The 25,938-nt window shown below is 36.0% G+C and overlaps 1 protein-coding gene across 6 annotated transcripts in view; it reads right to left on the bottom strand.

Annotated features, from left to right (window-relative positions):
• Window positions 1-2,347: 2,347 nt before the first annotated feature.
• The window catches only part of Mtdh (metadherin), a 65,976-nt gene continuing 42,385 nt past the window's right edge, over window positions 2,348-25,938 (bottom strand). For all 6 annotated transcript variants that reach the window (XM_076835619.2, XM_076835621.2, XM_076835624.2 and 3 more), the window contains 5 exons: window positions 22,080-22,201; window positions 15,542-15,649; window positions 11,479-11,619; window positions 8,078-8,234; window positions 2,348-5,473 (listed from right to left, as the gene is read on the bottom strand). In XM_076835619.2, the coding sequence (XP_076691734.1) occupies window positions 5,403-5,473; window positions 8,078-8,234; window positions 11,479-11,619; window positions 15,542-15,649; window positions 22,080-22,201 (599 nt within the window). In that variant the 3' untranslated portion in view covers window positions 2,348-5,402. The remainder of the gene's footprint in view (window positions 5,474-8,077; window positions 8,235-11,478; window positions 11,620-15,541; window positions 15,650-22,079; window positions 22,202-25,938) is intronic.

Genomic DNA, 25,938 nt, shown 5'->3' with positions numbered 1-25,938 from the left:
CCTATTGAATTTTATTAGACACCTTCAGCATAAATGTCATGACTGTGTACCTTTCCTGCTTTAACTTTGTAATGAAACCATTGATTCTAGATTTCCTACTATCAAAACCCACACTTGCATCCCGGGTCAGTTGCTATTAACAGAAATGCCAACTTCCTGGCATCTGGATGCCTCCTTTCCTCGTTTCAGGTAGATTTTCTTCCATGTTTCATCATTCTGGTTATTTCAATTTTGACTATGCAAGGAAACAACTGCAACTTTTCCAGTAATCTAATACTTGTTAAGTTTCCAGTCTCACAAAAACCTCAGGTATCCTAAATCTAAGTGGAGTACTTGATGCTTTTCTGGATTCTGGGGGACTACTGTTGAGAAAGCTCTGCTGCCTCTTCTCTTAAGGAAAAGCTGCCACTTACAGTTGTGCATTAAACTGGATGTCAATGCCACTCACATTCAGCCATTGTGTCTATGTATACTTACAATTCCCCAGAAGGTATCAGCAGAAGGGGTGGCAATAAGGCCAAATAGATGTTACCAGGGACCCTTAGTCACTTCTGAAACTAAAAAGGACCTGGGCTTAGTTAGGTTTTTGAGAATAGCCATTTTCATTCACGCCTTTCCTCCTATTATCAAATAGCAAAAGTCATGTTCATTCCCAGTGTTCTCCTATAGGCAATATTCTATTTCTTAAGCAGAACGGTGGTTTCAGAGGTGTTCATTTTATTATGCTTTATGTACATGTTACATATATTCATTTTGAATGCCTTGATACAAATAAAGAAAAGCACATTTATACAAATAAGAATGCTGTTACCATGGAATGACCTCGAATCTACTTAAAATTTTCTTCAATTAACTTATTAACAAACCTCAGTACTTTAACTATTATTAATTAGCAAATGTAATAACTCATATACATGTCTTGATGCTAGTTAGAAATCATTGTACTGTTGAAAGTATTTAGGAAAAAATAGTAATGTTTTCATAGTTTTCAAAGATTACATGGCAGCATAATTATTCTATTAAAACTTGTTATAGCTGGGCATGATGGTGTACGCCTGTAATCCCAGCAGCTTGGGAGGCGTAGATACGAGGATCTCAAGTTCAAAGCCAGCCTCAGCAACAGTGAGGTGATAAGCAACTCAATGAAACCCTACTTCGTAACAAGGCTAGGGATGTGGCTCAGTGGTAGAGTACCCCTCATTTCAATCCCTGGTACCTCCTAAAACAACAACAAAAAAAACTTGTTATAGACCTGGGTGCATGCCTGTAATCCCAGCAATTTAGGAGGCTGATACAGATGTAGCTCTGTAGCAAAGCACCCCTAGGTATCCAAAAATCAAAACCAGAAATAAACAAAAACTTGTTATAATCAGTAGTTGCAGTGTGTGATAAGAGGCAAACATTCCTCTCAGCCTGACTCCAGAGTTAAAGCAGTCACTGAGTGGCAGAAATTTATTCCAGAATCTAACATATAGAAATTGGGACATTATTAGCTGCATTTGAACAGGAGGAAAAAAAAAAAAAAAAAAAAAGAGCCTTCAAAATTCTTTTCAGCTGCAAAAGCTAAAACTTGACCTCAAAAAGGCTTGGGTGCAGTAGATCATTTTACTGTGTGATAGATTGCTAGCACTATTCAACATCCAATTCTCTTTCTCCTCAGCAATAAAATCCGTAAAAGTTAATTTGGTGCAGGGCAACTCAGAATAAAGACTAATTTCTCTTCCTCCTTTGTAGCCAGTGGGACAAAGCAACTATGATTGTTAGCCTCTGGAGTGAGGATGGTAGTTGCCAACTTGGGGGGTGGGGTTCAGATGCCTAAAGGAAGTTTCTAAAGGGAGCAGCTGTCCTGACTATGAAAGCCACATGCTGAAATGGGGAGGAGCAATATGTAAGGGACTGGATAGCACTGCAGAGCATCATCTTACCCTTAACTGTTTCCCAGACTTCTATAAGCAAGAGAAACAAACTTCTACTTTGTATAAATCACTACTGCTTGGAAACAGAGTGAAACTATCACATTAAAAAAAAAAAAAAAAAACAATGAATGTCAGTTTTGGCTTAATTTCCTTAACTTAAAAGGGTTTATACAGGTTACACACTATATCTTGCTGTCCTACATCTATTGCTAAGATGCCCTAACATAACAGATGTTTTCCATGGATAACACTGTGTCAACAAATGGCCATTTTTCAGAAAAACTTAATTCCAAATATATGGCAAAGTCTGAACTTATGGTTTTGGGGGGGTAGGGGTAGAGGTGGGAATCAAGAACAAAAAGTACCTGCCTTTGACTAGCTTAGGATGTTAAAAATGAAGTCCCTTCCCAAAAGAGAACTGTAACAAGCAATTTAAACAAAACAAAATGGTTTGTTTTATTTACAATACTCAATGCATCTTACAAATGATATTTTCATTCCCTAAGCCTTTTGGAAAGTAATTCCATTTTGTGCAATGAGTTTACAGGAAAATCATAAGATATCTGTTTGACATCTTAAACCTAAATCCTTAATTTTGAAAGATAATTCACACTATATTAATAAAGGACTATTTTTTAATTAAGAAAAACTAAACTCTGTAGTTAAATATTGCCCTCAGGCATCTTTAGCCCAAATACAAACTGGATTAGCCTATGAAATAATAATACCATTAGATTTGGATAAATTATTCTGACCTCCCCATCCCAACAAAATGCATGCACAAAGTAAACATAGTAAATTACATTAATCACATTTTATTTCAATACTTTCTTTTTGGACTCTCTCAACTATTATTTGCTCAATTCAGGGTATGGATAGATAGGATTCCAGTCTGGAGAAATCTGAAACCAGCCAGTAGTCCCTGTTCCAGAATAGTGAAGAAAGACTTCAGTTAGGACCTGGAGACCAGCCAGGATTAGTGAGTCTTGGGAGGGTTTATTGGAGGGGTAGGAGGGCTTGCTTGCAAATAGCAATTCCCTCGAGAACTGGAAAAACCTGAAGAGGTCAGTTATTTTCCTACTAGGAGTCTGGGGAGCATCTAATCCATGCTTCCATAGAACAATAGGCTCCTCTTTCTCCCCTCCTCCCTGAATCATTACTTATAGTTTGGTGTCTTCTGAGTTGATAGAAGCCAGCTCCTCTGTTCAGATACCAGAAACTGCTTGGCATCACATGCATGTAAGAGAACAGGATTAATTTTTGTCATTCATATAGCTGCCACCTCTTAATACATAAAATAATGGCTTAACTACTGAGAGAAGGGACAGAGATTATCTCCATACTGGATCCATTCCAATTGAGTAATGTGTTTCTCCATCTCAACAATCATCACTCCTCAATTTTTTTTTTTTTTTTTTTTTGTAGTGCTGAGTCTCGAACTCAGGGACTTGTGCATACTAGGCAAGCAACTCTATCACTGAGCTACCTTCCCAGCACTCTCCTCAATCTTTAACACCTGGCAAAGGTGGCTGAATGGGGAGATACTGAACTATTGTTTGACAGTCAAAAGAATTCTAAGATAAAGAAATAGTGAGGTAGAGTTGAGAGAGTTCAATTAAAATTTTAAGCATAGACATTTTGGCACATTCTAAAATTACAGACTCCCTATCAAATTCTCCTTTTGATACCTTTACAAAGTGCTGACAACTTAGGAATTTTCAGCTCTATTTAGGAAATATGTAAGTAAAGCTAACAAAATAAAGTTATTTGAAGAAATCCATTCCTGGCATTTTACCTAATATTTACCCCCATATTGAAGCAAGTAAAAACAATGCTATCCATTTGCTGAATTTATTTAAACAAATCAATTTAGAAATATCATAGAATTAAACAAAACTCTGACATGTAAACATACTGCCATGTTCCTGAAACAGATGTTAACACCTGATGAAAGTTAATAATTGCCCGTTAGGAAAGCTGTCCATTAATAAGGCCAGTCTTCAGCAAAACTAAAACCATTCTGTTTCTTTAGCTTTCCTAGACTGACAATGCAATACTATCAAGCCACAATCAAATATAATAGAGACAACATTGGATGGATAGATCAGTACCATTGGTTACAGCTGTTAAACAGATTCATTCTTGGTGCCACATAAAAACAAGCCAATCACATCAAATAAATCATGGCTTTTTTCTTTATCACAATTTACTAAGTGATGTTAATTATGGTCCTTGTCAAACACGTCTGGTAAAGGCTATTTACAGTGTACATGGCTGAGCATGCACTATTTATAGTTACAAAGATACCTGCCAGTTTATTACAATAGAATTACACAGTGCCTGAAAATGGTGAAACATCTCACACATCATTTAAATCAATACAGTTTCAAGCAGAAAATGTTCCTTATTTGACCACAATTGCAATAATTACATGAAAATTCTTATAAAAACATGAATCCCCTTCAAGAAATTGATGCATATTCTACGCACTACAGGTTAAGGCAGTAAAAAAATGTATTCCTGATAACTGGAGGTCTTGACAATGTCAATTAAAGCTGTCTGACTCTAGTTTTTCATTCTCCATCACATACTCAAAGTTTGTGAATGATTTCATTTTTAAAGTCAAAAAATTATTAGCAAGTAAGAGTTGACACTGGAAAAAAAGTAATTGCTAGGGAAAGGAAAAATTCTAGGTTGGATTTGCTTGAAAGTTTTCAAATCATAAACAAGAGCATTATTTGTTAGTTTGAACCTTAAGTGTATAAAATGAATACATATAGTTTACTTTTTTAATTTAAAATATACTGTACTTTGAACAATTCAAGTAATGTAAGACTATCAAAAATAACTTCATAAGCCATACAAGTGTCAATTGCATCTGCAATGTTTTAATTAAGAACTTTTTAAAAATTGCAACTAAACCATGACAGTTTAGTTAAACAAATGGTAAATGACTTTTTATTTGCACTTGTGATTCCTTTAATACAAACTGCTACCAACAAATATGTAAAGATATGGCAGATTATGCATTTGATCAAAGCACTTTCATATAAGCATAAAACAGATTCAAATGGTACAAGTTCGTGCATAAGATCCAAGGAGTTGCCTACTAACTTAGAGGCAGCCCTCTCTCTAATCAGAACCATTATTCCTCAGCTGCAGATGAGACAGGGCACAATCTGTTGTAAACAGGGAACTGTTGTAAAACCAGGACAATATTCTTAAATTAAGATCATTCTTGTTCAATTGAAAAGACTTTCCCAAGTGTCTTCCAGCACTGTAGTATATTCTGCTGACCTCTTTTAATTTCATAAATTAACTCTCCTTTGATTCCATTTTTACGGTGGTTGTGTTCACAGTTTTGTTTTAAAAATTGGTTTAAATTTATATAAAACTCTGTACATGTTCACAAATTATTGCATAAACAGCATAATCTTCAAGACAGTGTTTGCAAACACATGTCCAATTCAGGAAAAAAAAAAAAATTCACGTTTCCCGTCTGGCTTTTTTCTTCTTTTTTATTTGTTTGGGAGATTCCCAGTTAGTTTCAGACTTGGCTAAAAGGGGGTGGGGTGGGGTGGGGGATGGAGAGAGAAAAAAATAATAAACATTGTTATGTTTCAATAATACAAAAATAGTAGCTGAAAAAAAATGCTTTAAAATTCTCAAGTTTAAAAAAAATTCAAGTTTTATGTTTAGATTTTCAAGTCCTAATTGAATATTTTAAAGTTAGTCTATGGATAGGCAGAACTAACATCATCAAAATGGCAATATTACCAAAAGTTCTCTATAGGTTCAATGCAATGCCAATCAAAATCCCAACGGCATTTCTTGTAGAAATAGATAAAGCAATCATGAAATTCATATGGAAAAATAAAAGACCCAGAATAGCAAAAGCAATTCTAAGCAGGAAGTGTGAATCAGGAGGTGTAGCGATACCAGATTTCAAACTGTACTACAAAGCAATAGTAACAAAAACAGCATGGTACTGGTACCAAAACAGGCGGGTGGACCAATGGTATAGAATAGAGGACACAGAAACCAATCCACAAAATTACAACTATCTTATATTCGATAAAGGGGCTAAAAGCATGCAATGGAGGAAGGATAGCATCTTCAACAAATGGTGCTGGGAAAACTGGAAATCCATATGCAATAAAATGAAACTGAATCCCCTCCTCTCGCCATGCACAAAAGTTAACTCAAAATGGATCAAGGACCTTGATATCAAATCAGAGACTATGCGTCTGATAGATGAAAAGGTTGGCTCCGATCTACATATTGTGGGGTCGGGCTCCAAATTCCTTAATAGGACACCCATAGCACAAGAGTTAAAAACAAGAATCAACAAATGGGACTTACTTAAACTAAAAAGTTTTTTCTCAGCAAGAGAAACAATAAGAGAGGTAAATAGGGAGCCTACATCATGGGAACAAATTTTTACTCCTCACACTTCAGATAGAGCCCTAATATCCAGAGTATACAAAGAACTCAAAAAATTAAACAATAAGAAAACAAATAACCCAATCAACAAATGGGCCAAAGACCTGAACAGACACTTCTCTGAGGAGGACATACAATCAATCAACAAGTACATGAAAAAATGCTCACCATCTCTAGCAGTCAGAGAAATGCAAATCAAAACCACCCTAAGATACCATCTCACTCCAGTAAGATTGGCAGCCATTATGAAGTCGAACAATAACAAGTGCTGGCGAGGATGTGGGGAAAAGGGTACTCTTATACATTGCTGGTGGGACTGCAAAATGGTGAGGCCAATATGGAAAGCAGTATGGAGATTCCTGGGAAAGCTGGGAATGGAACCACCATTTGACCCAGCTATTGCCCTTCTCGGACTATTCCCTGAAGACCTCAAAAGAGCGTACTACAGGGATACTGCCACATCGATGTTCATAGCAGCACAATTCACAATAGCTAGACTGTGGAACCAACCCCGATGCCCCTCAATAGATGAATGGATAAAAAAAATGTGGCATTTATACACAATGGAGTACTACGCAGCACTAAGAAATGACAAAATCATGGAATTTGCAGGGAAATGGATGGCACTAGAGCAGATTATGCTAAGTGAAGCTAGCCAATCCCTAAAAAACAAATGCCAAATGTCTTCTTTGATATAATGAGAGCAACCAAGAACAGAGCAGGGAGGAAGAGCAGGAGGAAAAGATTAACATTAAGCAGAGTCATGAAGTGGGAGGGAAAGGGAGAGAAAAGGGAAATTGCTTGGAAATGGAAGGAGACCCTCATTGTTATACAAAATTACATATAAGAGTTTGTGAGGGGAATGGGAAAAAAATAAGAAGAGAAATGAATTACAGTAGATGGGGTAGAGAGAGAAGATGGGAGGGGAGGGGAGGGGGGATAGTAGAGGATAGGAAAGGTAGCAGAATACAACAGTTACTATTATGGTATTATGTAAAAATGTGGATGTGTAACCGATGTGATTCTGAAATCTTTGTAATGTTTTGAATAAAAAAAAAAAATAAAGTTAGTCTATATCTGCCTTTTTTTTCTTTTTAATCCCAATGTATTATCAGATGTGATCACATGGAAGCTAAAATATTCAACCAGTTTTGACCTAGAGAAAACATTTTTTTTTTTTTTTTTTTTTTGAGATGGGGGCCTGATTGTATTGCCTAAATTACTCTTAAACATCTGGACTTGAGTGATCTTCCTGCCTCAACTTCTCTAGTAGGTGGAACTACAGGTTTGTGCCATGGTACCCAGTCACCATTTAATATGGCTCAGCTTAACCAATACAAGAGAAAAATGGGTAATATGGACACTAGAGGTAGCTGTAGGGAGACAAGGAGGAGAAAAAGTACAGAACAATTTGACATCACAACACATATACAAAGAAAAAGGGAGAAGGACCAGACAGATAGGTAGGCAGGAATCTAGTCTTCCTCTGTTCTTGGCCATTTGCTTTCTCCTTCAGTTATTTTAGCAACTTGGCCCTCACAACTGGAGTTCACAATATTCCAAGAAATCTAGCACTTGCAGAGGAAGTAAGGGCTACTCAATTACTCCAATCTTCACACTTGTATACAAAAAAAAAAAAAAAAAAAAAAAAAAAAAAAAAAAAAAAAAGTGAACAGTACAGACGTAAACAAAATAACCAAAAAAAGAGAATTTCTTACTCTGTGAAGGAGGCACACTATTTTGCTTGGTATTTGACTTGGATTTTTCTGTATCTTGTAGCATCGGTGGCACTTGGGAAGAGCTTTTGTCAGAATCACTCTTTGATAAGATAACAGATGGCTCGGTAGGAACAGCAGGTGGAAGAGTCTTGATAGGCTATTTTGAAATAAAATTATCAAGAGGTTATTTGGCAGGAAGTAAATACTAAGATGTTGTAAGTTATCAGCAGAAGCACTGCAACTCATGTCTGCCCTCTAGTGACACGGCCAAATAAACCATGACTTCACATTACTTATGAATACAGGTTGAGATAAAAATGGAAGGTATAAAATTATAAAATACCTAATGAATCTCAAATAGGAGTGAATAATCCCATTTTCATTAAATTTTTTTTTTGGTACCGGGGATTGAACTCAGGGGTACTCCACCACTGAGCCATATCCCCAGCCCTATTTTATGTTTTATTTAGAGACAGGGTCTCACTGAGTTTCCCAGCAACTCACTTTTGCTGAGGCTGGCTCAAGATCTTCCTGCCTTAGCCTGGGATCATAGGTGAGTGTCACTGCACCCAGCTCATTAACTTTTATGATTTCTATTTCATTATAAATAGCACTTTTAAATATTTTTTAGACATTCAATGGTTCTGCTGACATTCTACCAACTTTGAATTTTTCAAAATATCGAGTCTGGAAGTGAAATTAGAATACTAAAGGAGGGCCTTGATTTTGTGTGTGTGTGTTTCTTCTGGGGATTAAACTCAAGCACTTGATTATACTAGGCAAGCATTCTACCACTCAAGTACATCCCAGTGCTTTCAAACTCTCAATCCTGCCTCAGTCTCTTGAGTAGCTGGGACTAGAGGTATGTGTCAGCACCCGCAGCAGGGCCTAAATTCTCCTTACTGAGGCATAACCATTAATGGTCAGGACCAGTTAATACTAAAAAGGCTAGTATTTGAAGTGTCTTGAGGCTGTGAGAGATCAGATTATTTCACTGGCTAGCTCTACCTGCAATCACTATTCTGAATTTCCTACAGAAACATGGTAAGTAATGTTTCTATTGCCCATCTTCCTCCAGTCTCCACGAGTTCAAGAAGGTCCAACAGGAAAAGAACTTCTTTAGAGAAGTGGTATGAGTAAAGACAACTACTAGTATTCCTTCCTTCTATTTCAGGTGTCTGAAGTTACACTGGATTGCTTGGTTTATCTTTCATAATGTTACCAGTATTTATTCCATATGCAAAAGTTTTATTGCATATTTAATAATTTTCCCCTCTATCTTACCACTTATTTACAGTAAATCATAGGAGGGTTCAAATATTCTTTACAAGATGGCTTTTGAAAAGGATTTAAATCCAACACCAAAATGTCAGCTGACCCTTTTCCATTTACCATTAAATTTCTACATATACTCAGATTGCATCTGTTTACCTGAAAACACTTATAGGGAATTAAGAACTTCATACCCAAATAGCAAATATTATTAAAGCTTTGTTTTAGTACAAGTCTTTTTTAAAATTCTTTCTCTTAGCAGTAACTCAATTTGTCAAAAGCTGTTTTACTAAATATGAAAGTTCTCACAAAGACAAGGATGTTTTGACTGCTTTGTTCTCTGAGGTATCTCAACATTTCAAACATATAGTTGGGGGCTGGGGATGTGGCTCAAGCGGTAGCGCGCTTGCCTGGCATGCATGCGGCCCGGGCTCGATCCTTAGCACCACATACAAACAAAGATATTGTGTCCGCTGAGAATTGAAAAATAAATATTAAAAAAATTCTCTCTCACCCCCCCCTTCACTCAATCTCTCTCTTAAAAACAACAACAACAAAAACATATAGTTGGTCCTCAGTAAAATTTCTGAATGGGCAAATAAAAGAACCAGGCAGGGGCTAGGGTTGTGGCTCAGCGGTAGAGCACTTGTCTAGCACATGTGAGGCCCTGGGTTCCATCCTCAGCACCACATAAGACAGCATTCAAAAACTTTTTACCATGGGACTGGGGTTGTAGGTCAATGGTAGAGCACTTGCCTAGCATATGTGAGGCACTGGGTTCGATTCTCCGCACCACATAAAAATAAAGGTATTGTGTTCATCTACAACTAAAAAAATTAAAAAATTTGTTACCAAATTTTGGAAGATTGAACCAATGATTTTATGTGTATACTCTGGGGATAATACAACCAGGCACATTTTTCTCTAAACTATCTATCCCTTATGTGCCTAGATATCCATAAAAGAAAAGTATATAGTACCCACCCCCATCTTTATCTGTGGGAGATATGTTCTAAGACCCTCAGTGGATGCTTGAAAACTGAGGTAATACCAAACCTAATATACTATGCTTTTCCTATTCACTCTTCCTGTAGATCTTAGCAATCTTGGCATCCAATTTTTTCTTCCCTTATTAAGTCAAGAACTTTCTCTTTTCTTGTAAAGAAGCACTTTATATGGGCTGGAGTTGTGGCTCAGCGGTAGAGTGCTCGTCTCGCACATGTGGGACCTTGGGTTTGATCCTCAGCACCACATAGAAAATATAAATGAGTGAAAAAAAGGTATTGGGTCCAACTACAACTATAAAAAAATAAATATCTTAATTTATTTTTTACATTTGAATCAGATGGGATATAATTTCTCATTTTTCTGAGTGCACAGGTTGCAGGATTACATTGGTCATGCAGTCACATGCAGTCTTATCTTTGGCACATTCAATTCGCCAGCATCACTTCTCTTGTGCTTTGGGGCCATTATTATTATTTAAAAAAAATTTTTTTTAGTTGTATATAGACACAATACCTTTATTTTAATAATTTATTTTTTATGTGGTGCTGAGGATTGAACCCAGGCAAGAGCTAGGCAAGTGCTCTACCAATGAGCTACAACCGCAGCCCCATGGAGCCATTATTAAGTAAAATAAAAGTAAAGGTTATTTAAACTGCACTGTGATATTAAGACAGTTAAACTGATAACTGAGAGGGCTATTATGTGATTAATGAGCAGGTAACATATATGGCATTAATTAGCTGAACAAAGGGATGACTCATGTCTGGGAAGGGCAAGAAATAATGCAATTTCAACATACCACTCAGAATGACAAGTACTTTAAAATATATGAGTTATTTATTTCTGAAAAATTCCACTTAATATTTTCAGACTACATGTGATCATAGAAACCAAAACTGGGTGAAGGGGAACTGCTGTGTAGTGGCTCCAATTTTATTACTGATAGATATGTAGCTATGGGCAAATTATTCAACTTCTCTAGCATCATTTATATGATAGGTCCACCTTCTCTTTGTTTTTTGGACTAGTCTGTGTTTAAAGTACTTACCGCAGTGCTTCAGCAAAATTTTAATGATACAATTCTTGAGTCAGTAAAACTACTACTACTCCTTAAAAATTACCTGGCTATTTTTGATGAGTACTTCAACTGGATCACTAGTGCTTGTGGTCTTCAAGGAAAATGCTTTTTCTTGTTTTGGACGGGCTTTAGAGGTATTCACTGGAAGCTCTTCTCTAATCTCTTTTTCTAATTCTTCTGTGTCCTTCAGAGAAAAGTAGTTTGTATATTAGATAATAAAAATCATTCATTTGTTACTAATTAAAATTTATTTTACTTGTTGTCCTTAAGATGCCACAAGAAAATAATTTCATTTCAGAAGTTGTCCAAATGACTTTTAGAACATATATTGATCACTTTTGATTTTTCCAGGGAGTTATATCAATTGTGAATGGAAAAAAAAAAAGACATAATGCTGTACATGGTCATGCATGCCTGAAATCCCAGCTCCCTGGGAGGCTGATGGAGAAGGATTACAAGTTTGAGGATAGCCTCAGCAACATAGCAAGACCTTGTTTCAAAATTAAAAATAAAGGGTTGGGGATGTAGCTTAAACGTAAAATACTCCTAGGGTTAATCTGTAGTACAAGAAAAAACAAACAAACAAACAAAAACCCACAAAGTTTTTCATTGAGTGACTTTTTCAAGGAACAAAATATTTATACATAGAAAGTAGAAAGGACATATATAGGGAATTCAAATTTTGGCCATACCACAATCTAGCTATTTAATTTCAGGGACAAATCAGTTGTTTTCCTGGGGTCTCAGTTTCCTCAACTGTATTAAATAAAGTCTGCCTATAAAATTTCTAAGCCCTATCTAAGTTTTAACATTTCTAGTCTTGTCCTTTAAGTTTTCAAAAGATTTCAACAAAAAATAATTCTATGCTTAGGTATATGCAATAACTATAAATATATTAAATAGGACCATCACTGTGAATTGTACTATTTTTAATATTTTATTTGTTTGCATTAGTTATACATGACAGCAGAATGCATTTCGACTTATTGTACACAAATGGAGCACAAATTTTCATTTCTCTGGTCATATACAATGTAGAGTCACACCATTCATGTAATCATACATGTATACTGGTAATGTCCTCATCATTCCACCATCTTTCCCACCCCTGAATTAATATATTATTCTTTAGCTAACACATACATGTAAATGGTGGTGGTTCTTTTATCTTTATTTTATTTTAAAAAAATGTTTATTTATTTTTTAGGTGTAGATGGACACAACACAATGCCTTTATTTTTATGTGGTGCTGAGGATCGAACCCGAGTCCCGCCCGTGCTAGGCGAGTGCTCTACCACTGAGCCACAATCCCAGCCCCAGTTTTTATCTTTTTTTAAACATGCAAATTTGTTTAGGACAGGAGTAGGTTTAAATAGTAATCCAACACTGTGATGTGAATTTAAGCTTAGCAGGTAACTATATAAGCATGCATCAGAAGACAATGATTTATTTCTATCCTAAATTGAACTTCAATAGTGAAAGACTCCACCAACCACATACCAACAATTGAAAATAATTAACCAAAAAAGAAAAATTCCAAAATGTAGTAATTTTTTATGAATAGGATACTATGTGGTATGTACTCTGTGTAGGACTTTATGGATATATCATTTTTTATTTTTTGGTACCGGGAATCAAACCCAGGACACTAAACCACTGAGCCACATACCAAGCACATTTTTATATTTTATTTTCAGATAGGTTCTTGCTAAGTTGCATAGATCCTCGCTAAATTGCTGAGACTGGCTTAGAACTCTTTTTTTGCAATCATCTGATCATCTTGCCTCAGCCCCCCTGAGGCTGATTACAGGAGTATGCCACTGTGCCCAGTTGATATTTCATATTTTAAAAATATTTACTTATTTTTTTTAGTTACAGGTGGACACAATATCTTTATTTTACTTTCAGGGGTGCTGAGGATTGAACCCAGTGCCTCACGCGTGCTAGGTGAGCGCTCTACCTCTGAGCCACAACCTATCCTTGATATTTCATTTAATTCTTAAAATATCCTAGGCAAGTAAGTAACTTTTGCAAAGCGAAAAACCAAACAAAAACAAAGTAAATGGCAGAATGGGTACCCGGACACAGATCTGATTCTAAACCCAGAATACTTTACTCACTATATTTTAAATTCTTATTTATTTTTATTTCTTACTTAAATTCTTTTTTTGTGGTGTTGGGGATTGAAGGCAGAGACTGGTGCATATGAGGCAAGCACTCTATCCACTGAACTATAGCCCCAGCCCCTACTTGCTATATTTTAAAAAAACAGATCAAATAATTCTAAAAATATTCCTTATCCAAACTGCTTGGAACCAGAAGTGTTTCTGATTTCAGAATTTTTGGATTTTGGAATTTATATAGACAACAGTGGTAAAAAGTACCAAAGAAAACTTTAACACATTAATGATGTTTGCCATACATTGAGCTTTTGAAAGACATGTATCTATTCTACAAAATTTCTTCCAAAAGGAACTCAATAAATCCACAATCCCCCCCGCAAAATTTATTAGTAAAAGCCATAAATAGAAACAGAATGGGCCTGTTGCTCAGAATACTCAACGGTAGAGCACTCACTTAGCATGTGCAAGACCCTGGGTTCAATCCTCAGCACCACATAAAAATAAATAAATAAAGGTATTGTGTCTGACTACAACTAAAAAAAAAAAATTAAAAAAAAAAGAAAGAAAAAGAAAACTTAGGGAAAAAAACTAGCTAAAAATAGATTTCACATAGTGTTACTAACAAAGAATATGTTAATAAATATTTATCACATAATTCTGGCTAAGAAGAAACCACACCTATTATGTAGTTTTAATTTTTCATAGCCATTGGTCTTATCCCTGTTAAATAAATCCATGTGTACTTCTAACAATCTGATATGTTTGAAATTAAAATAACAATTTTTTTGGGTACTGGGGATTAAACCCAGGAGTGCCCTACCACTGAGCTACATCATTAGCCCTTTTTATTTTTTACTTTATTTTGAGAAAGGGTAACCATAAATTGCCTAGTCTGGCCTTGAACTTGAGATCCTCTTGCCTTAGCTTTCCAAGTAGGCTGGGATTTCAAGTGTGGGCTATCATGATCAGCTGAAATAACATCTTTGATTTCATCTTTATTTTAATCTAATTCTTTTCCCAGATAGGAGAAAAGAAATGTAGGACTGATGCAAAACAACAACAACAAAAAAACAAAGAACAATTTTCTTTTTTTTAATATTTATTTTTTAGTTGTAGATGGATGCAGTGCCTTCAATTTTATTTATTTTTATGTGGTGTTGAGGATCGAACCCAGGGCCTCGCACATGCTAGGCGAGTGCTCTACTGCTGAGCCACAACCCCAGCCCCCAAAAAACAACTTTCTAATGATCAGAAACCAAAAAAACTGAAGGAACACTAAGTGAAATAACCAGGAAACTCAGTGAAGTAGATGATTTCATTTGTTATGCACATGGATTTTCTAATTGTGGTAAATATTAACCTTCCAGTTAGTCAGAGGCAATTTTTTTTTTTTTTTTGATACTGGGGATTTAACCAGCCAGGACGTTAACCACTGAGCTAGTCCCCAGTCCTTTTTATTATGAGACATGGTCTTCTTGTTAAGATGTTTATGGCCTCATTAAGTTGCTGAGGCTGGCTTTGAACTTGCAATCTTCCTGTCTCAACCTCCCAAGCTGCTGGGATTACAGGGGTTCAAAAGCCCAGCTCAAAGAATTTTTAGGTTTGGTGACCCCCGTAATGAATTTTTAGGGCAATAAAATTTTTATTACAATATAAGGTATACATTCTTTAAAGTCTGTGATTTTTCAAATACTTTTTCAAATAACTATCTGATATTTTGTCATTTATTTCTACCTATTTTTAGCATCTTTTTTTTTTGAGAGAGAATTTTTTAATATTTATTTTTTTAGTTTTCGGCGGATATAACATATTTATTTTATTTTTATGTGGTGCTGAGGATCGAACCCAGCGCCACTCGCATGCCAGGCGACCGCACTACTACTTGAGCCATATCCCCAGCCCTATTTTTTAGTATCTTAACACCATCTTTTCACATTTTCAACAATAGGTATGTAAAGAATATATATAATTTTGGTAATTTACCTGTGCAAGAGAGTTATCTTCACCTTGCTTCTTCTTTTTCTTTTTTTTCTTTTTAGATTTTCCAGTTGGAAGAGCTCCCTCTCCCTTTTCTTTATCATCATCTGAAACCTGATATTAAAAGCAAAAATATTAAGTAAACCAATAGGTTAAATTTCCATTATACAGTAAATTATTACAAAATAATTTCATTCATTAGGTTCAGCCTTTATCCCCCCAAATCTAAATAAGAATTAGTAATGAGTGATAAAACTGACTAAGAAATTACATATTTAAAAAAGTAATGAAGTACACAGAATTTCATTCTCCTGTTTTCTAGGATAGACTCCTTTTTGCCATGTCTTTCATTCCTTGTTACAAAAAAATTAGAGAGCTGTATAAACCTTCATGCTTTCTTTATTTATTTGGTGTAGATGGACACAACACAATGCCTTTATTTTTATGTGGTGCTGAGGATTGAACTCGGGTCCCGCCCATGCTAGGTGAGCGCTCTACCGCTGAGCCACAATCCCAGCCCAACTTTATGTTTTAACAACTTATTTGATAGGTAAATCAAATAGAATTTTGGAGTAAAAATGCAGAGTCACACACATTATTTGCAAAACCACACAATAGTTCCAACAAACTAGGATCTAGACTATATGAAGAACAAAGTAAATCGGTAGAAAGAAAAAACAACAAAGTAAAACAGTAGTACAGAAAAACCAATTCAAAGAGAAAATATGCAAAATTATGAATAGATAATTCATCAAAGAATAATAAAGCACATGAAAAAATGTTCAACACCAATAGTTAAAAGGAGATGCAAATTAAAACCATATTTTGATAGTCAGCCATCAGAATGGCCAAAATAAAAAATAGTGGCAACTGCAAATACTGGTGAGGAGGCAGAAAAACAAGATCACACAAACACAGTCTCCATGGGAATGTAAAGTGATACAGTCATCACAGAAAACAGTTGGAAAGTTTCTTAACATAATAGTAAATATATATCTACAAAACACCAGTGATTACACTCCTGGTTATTCATCCCAGAGAAATGAAAACCTATATTCACACAAAAACCCTTGAACTGTGTGTTTAGCAGCTTTAGTCATAACACCCTGAAAATGCTTTTCAATAGGAGGATGGCTAAATTAACTGAGGTATGTTCAGATCACGGCTTATCACTCAGCAGTAAAATGGTACAAATTGCTGATACATATAACAAACTGGACGAATCTCCAGAGAATTCTGCTGGGTGGAAAATATGAACAGACAAACAAGAAATCCAAAGTTCAATAACAAAAGGCCACATACTATATAATTCCATTAATATAACATTTTTTGGGTATTAGGGACTGAACTCAGGGGCACTTGGCCATTGAGCCACAACCCCAACCCTATTTTGTATTTTATTTAGAGACGGAGTCTCACTGAATTGCTTAGCCCCTCAGTTTTGCTGAGGCTGGCTTTGAACTTCTGATCCTCTTGCCTCAGCCTCTTGCATGTGCTGCTGCTCCTGCCTTGTTTGTTTTTCTTAAAATGGGTTTTCATTATGTTGATCAGGCTGGCCTTGAACTTCTGGACTCAAGCAGTCGTCCTGCATCAGTCAGAATGGCTGGGATACAGGCATGCTGCACCACACCAGGGTAATTTAACATTCTTGAAATGACAAAATTATAGAGATGGAGAAAGGACTATGGGGGAAAAGGATCAGAAGAGAATTGAGGGGGGCTATATATAAGGTTAATATGAGGAACCCTAACATGGTGGTGGAAGAAAATGTTCTGTATCTTGATTGTATTAATGTCAACATCCTGGTTACAATGCTGTACTAGAGTGTTTATAAAGATGTTACTGCTGATGAAAACTGGGTAAAGGGTACAGAAGATTGCTCAGCATCATTATTTGTTCTTTTTTTTTTTTTAATTTTTTAAACTTTTTTTTTAAACTTGTTTACAGACCTTTATTTATTAATTTATACATGGTGCTGAGAATCAAACCCAGTGCCTCACACATGCCAGGCAAGTGTGATACTTGCTGAGCCCCAACCCCAGACTTTTGTGTTTTCCTTTAAAAACATTTTTAAAAACTGTTATGACTCTATACGAATGCATGTGACTCTATGTCTCAAAAATAAAAGGCTTAATTAGAAAAATTAAATTTGGGAAAAAATGTCATTGAAAAGAACATTCTGCATGCCAAAATATCTATCGAATCAGAATTGCTAAATTAGTATTCACATGTACCACAGAGGTGAACTTTCCATGGAAAATGTTTCTTGCTTATTCTCACAGATGACAACCTAGGTTTCTATATTATCCTTATAGCAAGAGATGATCTGGGTAACTGCAATTTTTCTGCTCAGCATCATAGTCACTAGGATGATTTTGGTGATGTCATAAACCACCAAATAGCTTTTAGAAATTACTAACAGATGGAAAAACAAAGTTTTGGACTAACCAATTTTTAGTTCAAGTTAATTGCCAGTTGTGAGGAAACTTATAGAGGTTATTACACAGAAAGCATTTCATAAGCTTGAAAGGATTAAAATGCCACTGCACACGCCTATGATCTCAGCAACTCAGGAGCCTAAGGCAAGAGGATATCAAGTTTGAGAAGTTTGAGGCCAGCCTGGATAACTCTTCCTAAGGGCTGGAGGTATATATAGTTCAGTGGCAATGCTTTCCTAGGTTCATCCCCAGTACTGCAAAAACAAAACCTAACAAAAAAAAAAAAAAAAAAAAAAAAAAAAAACCCTCACATGAATCTATGTATACTATGAAGGATATTCAGGTCACAAGAACTGTCTTCAGTTTGTTTCTCAGACCATTATAATCAATTTCTTTCTTTCTTTTAAAAATATTTTTTAGTTGTAGATGGACACAATATATTTATTTATTTTTATGTGGTGCTGAGGATCAAACCCAGTGCCTCACAAGTGCAAGACAAGTGCTCTACAATAGAGCTACAGTCCCAGCCCAATCTATGATCCATTTCTTACAAATATGAAATGTAAGTTCCCTAAGACAAAAGGCTTGTTTTGTTAATGAGAAGGCCAAAATCAACTCTATATCATCTTTTAACCCATATAACAGAGTTGACTTTACAAATTAAAAAAAAAAAAAAAAAACGAAACATTTTTTTTTCTTTTTTTAGTTATAGTTAGACACAATACCTTTATTTTATTTATTTTTATGTGGTGCTGAGGATCAAACCCAGTGCCTCGTATGTGCTAGGCAAGCGCTCTACCACTAAGTCACAACCCCAGTCCCCACTTTACAAATTTTTGCCTGTAAAAAGAGAGGCTGGGGTTGTAAATCAGTGGTAGAGTGCTTGCCTAGCACATGTGAGGGGTTGGGTTTGATCCTTAGCACCACATAAAAATAAATTAAGGTATTGTGTCCAACCACACACAACTAAAAAATAAATGTTGAAAAAGAAGAAAAGAAAAGAAAAGAAAAGAAAAGAAAAGAAAAGAAAAAAGATGCCGGGCCAGCTGCGGTAGCACATGCCTATAAACCCAGAGATTTGGGAGGCTGAGACGAGAAGATCGTGAGTTCAAAGCCAGCCTGAGCAACAGTGAGGTGCTGAGCAACTTAGTGAGACCCTGTCTCTGAATAAAATACAAAATAGGGATGGGGATGTGGTTAAGTGATTTGAGTGTCCCTGAATTCTATCTGGTACCAGAAAAAAAAAAAAAAAAAAAAAGAGGATGCTGGACATGGTGGTATAGATCTGTAATCCCAGCTATTTGGGAGGCTGAGGCAGGAGGATCACAAGTTTGAGGCTGGCCTAGGCAACTTAGCAAGACCCTATCTCAAAATTTAAAAATATCTTTAAAAATTTATATGAATTTTATTTAAATCTATATCTAAAAGGGGTAGGGATGTAGCTCAGTGGTAGAACTTTCCCAGTTTGCACAATGGCCTGGGTTCAATCTCTGATAGCATAATATTATGATAAATCTTAAAATCTTTTACAACTCTTGCTGATCCTGTTCTCACTTTGGTAACAATGATTGCAACTTCTTGTGTGTCCATCCAATTAATTTGGTTTTTTAAGTTGTAGATGGACATAATAAAGTTATTTCATTTATTTATTTTTATGTGATGCTGAGGATTGAATCCAGTACTTCACACATGCTAGGCAAGCACTCTACCACTGAGCTACAACCCCAGCCCCTTCCAAACAATTTTTCTATAAATTATGTGTATCCACACATAAAAATTTTACATAAGTGGTATTACTGTATCTTTCAGTAATTTACATATTGTTCAGTATGTTTTTTTTTGATGGGGGGTACTAGGGATTGAACTCAGGGCACTCAACCACTGAGCTGCATCCCTAGCCCTACTTTTGAATTTTATTTAGAGAAAGGATCTTACTGAGTTGCTTAATGCCTTGCTTTTGCTGAGGCTGGCTTTGAACTCGTGATCCTCCTGCCTCAGTGTCCCAAACCATTGGGATTACAGGCATGCGCCACTGTGCCTGGCTTCAGTATGTCTTTGAGATTGTGTTCATACTGCTATTAATGTAACTTTAAAAAAATTTTTTTTTGTTTTAATTGTTTTAGTTGGACACAATACCTTTATTTTTTATTTTTATGTGGTGCTGAGGATAGAACCCAGTGCCCTGCATGTGCTAGGCGAGTGCTGTACCACTGAACCACAACCTCAGCCCCTAGTGTTGCTTTAATCTATTTATTTTTAATTTCTCTTTAATATGCCATTGGATGAACATACTAATTTTATTTACCCAGTCTCCAATGAGGGGCTTTTAGATGGCATCCTGTTTGCTTAGAAATATAAAGACAATCTGTAAATAGATTCAGGAAAAGAACTGTTATGATGTGTGATAAAGTCACTACTCATTGATTTTGCCAAATTCTAGTGATTAAGTAAAGGGAAGTCCAGTTGGAGAAATACAGACTTTTGGTTATATACTCACTAAACATTCAACAAATACTGGAATGATTTCTGTGTGGAAAGGTAGTGTACAAGGAAGCCTTTGCCGACCTAGTCTAAATCTCATTTTTTTCCACCTCATATTTCATATTGCTTACTAATTTTACATGTATTATAACTTTCCAACTCCTACCTACCATTAGTACCTCTCCCTTTCTCTGGTCACTGAAGCTGAGTGGTAGTACACCTTATTAAAAGCCAATCCATTCACTTGTGCCCATGGCTTCCCTATCCTCTACTGCCTCTTCTAGATACTATTCTATTAGCCAAATATGAACTTTTATTTATGTTTAAGTTTTTACTTTATCCCAGATTCTTTCTCTTTTGTCTACAAAGCAGGAAGAGTTGGCAAACTACAAATTAATCCCAACACCAGCTTGACAAAGTTCACTTCCATACTGTATGGATGCTTACAGCATAGTTGAATGGCTGCAAAAGACCATATGGTTTCTTTTATAAAAAGTCTGCCCAACTTGCACTAAAGCTTTTTCTTACCATTAAAATGCAAACAACCCTCTCCCCCACTACAAAATCCTGATACCACTATTACTGTCATCTATTACCTCTCTCCTCCATTCCGTTCCAAATTTATTTTTTAATTTTTGGGGTACTAGGAATGAAACCTAGGGATGCTTAACCACTGAACCACATCCCTAGCTCCCTTTTTTTATTTTATTAGAGACAGGGTCTCACTGAGTTGCTCAGGGCCTCAATAAATTGCTGAATCTGGTTCTGAACTCGTGATCCTCCTGCCTCAGGCTCTGGAGCCACTGGGATTACAGGTGCGCACAACTGTGCTGGGCTCCACACCTATTTTAAAAAAATTGTTAGTACTACTTTCTATCCTTTAATCACTTCATATTCTAAAATATGGCTTCTATTTCAAGATTTATTTTCTCTCTCTTTTTTTTTTTTGGGGGGGGCGGGGGGTCATGGGACTGAATCCAGGGTCTCATGCATGTTAAATACCACTGCATTACACTCTAATCTACTATTCCAAGATTTGTAATGATGTTGCTCTAAATTACCAGGAAGGAAATCCAGTCATTTTTAAGTCCTAATGTTACCTGCTACTTGCTATTTCTTATGTTATCACTGTCTCTCTCTCTCTTTTTTTTTTGGTACTGGAGATTAGGGTGTTTAATCACTGAGCCACATCTCCCAATCCCTTTTTTATTTTTTTGGTACCAGGGATTAAATTCAGGGGCACTCAACCACTAAGCCACATCCCTAGCTCTATTTTGTATTTTATTTAAAGACAGGGTCTCACTGAGTTGCTTGGCATTTTATTTTTCACCGAGACTGGCTTTGAACTCGCGATCCTCCTGCCTCAGCCTGCGAGGCTCTGGAATTATATATAGGTGTGCACCACTGTGCCTGGCCCAAATCTTTTTATTGAGAGACCGGGCTTCACTAATTTGCTAAGGCTGGCTTTGGACCTGTGATCCTCCTGTCTCAGCCTCTTGATTCATGGGATTATAGGCATATACTACCATACCCAGCACTGCCTCCTTGATACTTTCAACTGCCTGAGCCTCTGTAACCCAGAACTCTCTACCTTTAACAAACACCCACTTATCCCTTATACTCACCTTTTGATCATCAGGAATTGGTTCCTGGGACTTCAGAAGTGAAGCTCTTTCATCTACCCAGTTCCCCCACTCTTCTGCTGGTGCATTCCAATCAGAACTGGGATCAGCAGAAGACAGACCATCTAAAATTAACAGTGTAAATTAGCTATCATTTCTGCCATAAACTAAAATGAAAAAACTAAAAATTCTTTATGTTGAACTAAACTGTAATTTTAAATTATTGTTCTTCTTTTTCCTCAAGCACATTTTAAGAGCTAGAAAAAATAGTAGCATAATGGCAACAAACTTTATCCAAATTTTGCTAGGTATATGATTAAGTGATATTTCTAAGATAGTACAGAAAACTTATTAACCATTTAATTTTATCCTCCTTACTTCCTTTATCAGTCTCCTGAATTTGTACTCCCTCCTATCTTTACCTCAGTCTAGGATTTGGTTGGATTTTTTGCTCTGATAATCATATATTTTTTAACTGATTTATTTTCTATGGTACAGAATTAACTTTTAACACCAGTATCAAAACTATACCCCCCCATTCTTGTGTACCTTTCAAGACGACGTTCTCCAAATCACCAAGTTATGTACTTCTCTCTTTTTTTTGGTACTGGGGATTGAACTCAGGGGCACTCGACCACTGAGCCACATCTCCAGTCCTATTTTGTATTTTATTTAGAGACAGAGTCTCACTGAGTTACTTAGTGCCTCACCATTGATGAGGCTGGCTTTGAACTTGTGATTCTCTTGCCTCATCTCCCAAGCCGCTGGAATTACAGGCATGCGCCACCATGCCCCAGTCTTCTTCTCTTTTAATACTTGGTACCATCTTACAGATTATTCAATGCTTCCTAACCTGATGATTCACATAGATGTTTGAGCCACTTTCAGGGCTTTAATCATCCTAATCTAAATTATTCTAGATTTCTAAATTCTTTTCTTTCACTCTAGGCGGGACCAAATTTTTGCTGTGTGTGTGTGTGTGTGTGTTGGGAACAACTGGGAACTAAACCCAGGGTCTACAACAGAGCTACACCCATAACTCATTTTGAGAGATGGTTTTGCTAAGTTGCCCAGACCTACATTGAACTCAAGATCCTTCTTGTCTCATACTCCTGAGTAGTTGGGACTACAGGTATGTGCTACTGCACACAGCTGGATTTTTACTATATTTATTTTGCAGTGTTGGTGATTGAACCCAGGACTTCCTGCATTCTAGACAAGGGCTCTACCACTGAATTACAGCCCAGGGCTGAATTTTACTTTCTTTAGGAAGTTCACTGGCTTATTGTAAAAGGGGAAACCATTCTTTGATTTTTCCCTGAAACTAAGCAGTTCTCAAAGATAAATTTTTCCTCCTTTCTCTGCACATCATTATATTCTCATATACATTCCTGTAATATGTACTTACAGTCAGGTTTTAAGATTACAAATGGTCAATAAGTTGTCCTAACATTGCTTAAATTTAAAAAATTCAAGCCTTTCCCACTTCTTTTTATCAAGTACTAATTTCTTTCATATGCACTTGGGTCTGTTCCTGAAATTTCTATTTCACTGACCTATGCCTAGGATATGGCCATACATAACTTTGTAATATATTTTAGCATCAGGAAGGACAAATGTGCTTATGTTACTTTTATTATTATTTTGCTTTTTCTTATTTTTCTAGATGAATTCTATTAAATATTTTTGTTGAAAAACAGATATGCTTTGAAAGACCATATAATAATCTGAGAAAGTGCTCAGAGAAAAACAAAAAAAGATAGACAAAACTGTTTGCTCAATATGATCCCAAAATTTGTGTGAGGAAGAGGTGGAATAAGAACACAATAATAAATATTTATTAATAGCGGAATTACATCGAATTCAACTCTCATTAAGCACTTACTATGTACCACAATTGGAAGTTTGAGAGACACAAAAATGACTAAGAGAGAAATCCCTGTCCACATGTAGGGCACAGTCTGTCTCTTCAGGGATGGAGCATAACAGACAAATGTAAGCATAACAGACAATTAAGAACAGAGCAATAGATCCATTAGAGGGCTATAGAAACAGAGAAGGGAAGCAAATCCCGTATAGGATAGGAAGAGACAGAGGTTCAAGCAAAATTTATAGTCTAGTGGAGGAAAAACATAAAAAAGTGTGAAATGTAAACTAAAAAGGAAGTTTCTTCTTATATTTCTAAATTCATTAACATAAGGGGGTATTCTAGAGTCAGTATTACATAGTATTAACATAGAGGTTAAGAACCTGAGTTTTCTTTTTTCTTTTCCCCTTTTTTAGTTGTAGTTGGACACAATACCTTTACTTTATTTATTTATTTATTTTTATGTGGTGCTGAGGATCAAACCCAGGGCCTCGCACATGCCAGGCGAGCGCTCTCTGTCACTGAGCCACAACCCCAGCTCAAGAACATGGGTCTTATAGTCAAGCAGATCTACATTTGAATACTTTTTTACCACTTAATAACAATATGATTTTGTTCAAGTTTTTTAATCATAATGGGCTATAAATCAATTTCAAGGAGTACTGATAGGATTATATAAGATACATGTAAGGCAGTTCACAACAATGCAGTAAGTGTTCAATAAATGGTAGCTATTGTTTTTATTATCACCGATGACATTAAAGCCATTTCTAAGCTATCAGTATATATAATTAAGATTTGATGTCTCACAATCCTAATATCTTAGTAAAATATACTTGATGTGTCTTTTTTGGGGGGAAAGGGGTACTGGGAATTGAACTCAGGGTGTTTTACCACTGAGCTATACTCCCAGCCCTTTTTATTTTTTTTAAATTTTGAGACAGGGTCTTCCTGAGTTGTTGAGGCTATCCTCAAACTTGACAATCCTCCTGCCTCAGCCTCCCAAGTTGCTGGAATTACAAGTATGCACCACCACACCTGGCAATATCTTAAATGTAGAACAATTTTTATAAGCATAACGGGATCTAGTAGATGTCAAGAACTAATTGCCCATCTTACCCAAGCATTCATTAACCATAATGTTCGGAGATTCAGAGCTGCCAATGATTTACTTGAACCAAACAATTAAACTTCATAGATAAGAAACCCAGATTCAGAAAATTGTTGTCTATTAGCCTTACCTCTAAGACTGATTGCCAGAAAAGAAATAATCAAGTATAAAAATGTTTAAAAAGTTGAATGAATCATATACTAATATATGACCTACTTTCTTGATAAATATTGTAGGGGAATGGGGATGAGGGATAAACATCTATTATAGTACTTAGGGAAAAGTTTTTGTTTTTTTTTTGTACTAGGGATTGAACTCGGGGTCACTCAACCACTGAGCCACATCCACAGCCCTATTTTGTATTTTATTTAGAGACAGAGGCTCACTGAGTTGCTTAGTGCTTCACAATTGCTGAGGGTGACTTTGAACTCTCCATTCTCCTGTCTCAGCATCCCAAGCTGCTGGGAATACAGATGTGCGCCACTATGCCCCGCATGAAACGTATTTTTAAAAAATGCTTAGGTAGACATGAAGTCTGGGTAACAACTGTAGCCCATGGAATTACTTCCATTTAAGATTATTAGCAGAAACATAACATAATCCGATTGTTTTTTCTTTACTGGGATCAAATAAAACTACTTTAAAACAATAGCTCAATCACCTAAACCTAAAAATTATTACCAGGAAACTTAGTAATAATTTTTATTATTCCTGGGCCTAATGAGCTAATAAACTTTTTGGACACAGTTTCCTTGCAAATGATTGATAGAAATTATTCTATTTCTCATCTCAAAATTCTTCCAGGAGTCTTCCAATATCTTTTAAAAGAGACACGTTTGTTTCTGCATTTAATTTGTTTGCAGACTAATACATCAGTTATCTCT

This window comes from Callospermophilus lateralis, chromosome 16 (assembly GCF_048772815.1).
Source record: "Callospermophilus lateralis isolate mCalLat2 chromosome 16, mCalLat2.hap1, whole genome shotgun sequence".
In the NCBI taxonomy this organism is placed as follows: domain Eukaryota; kingdom Metazoa; phylum Chordata; class Mammalia; order Rodentia; family Sciuridae; genus Callospermophilus; species Callospermophilus lateralis.
This window is presented reverse-complemented; position numbering and strand designations above follow the sequence as displayed.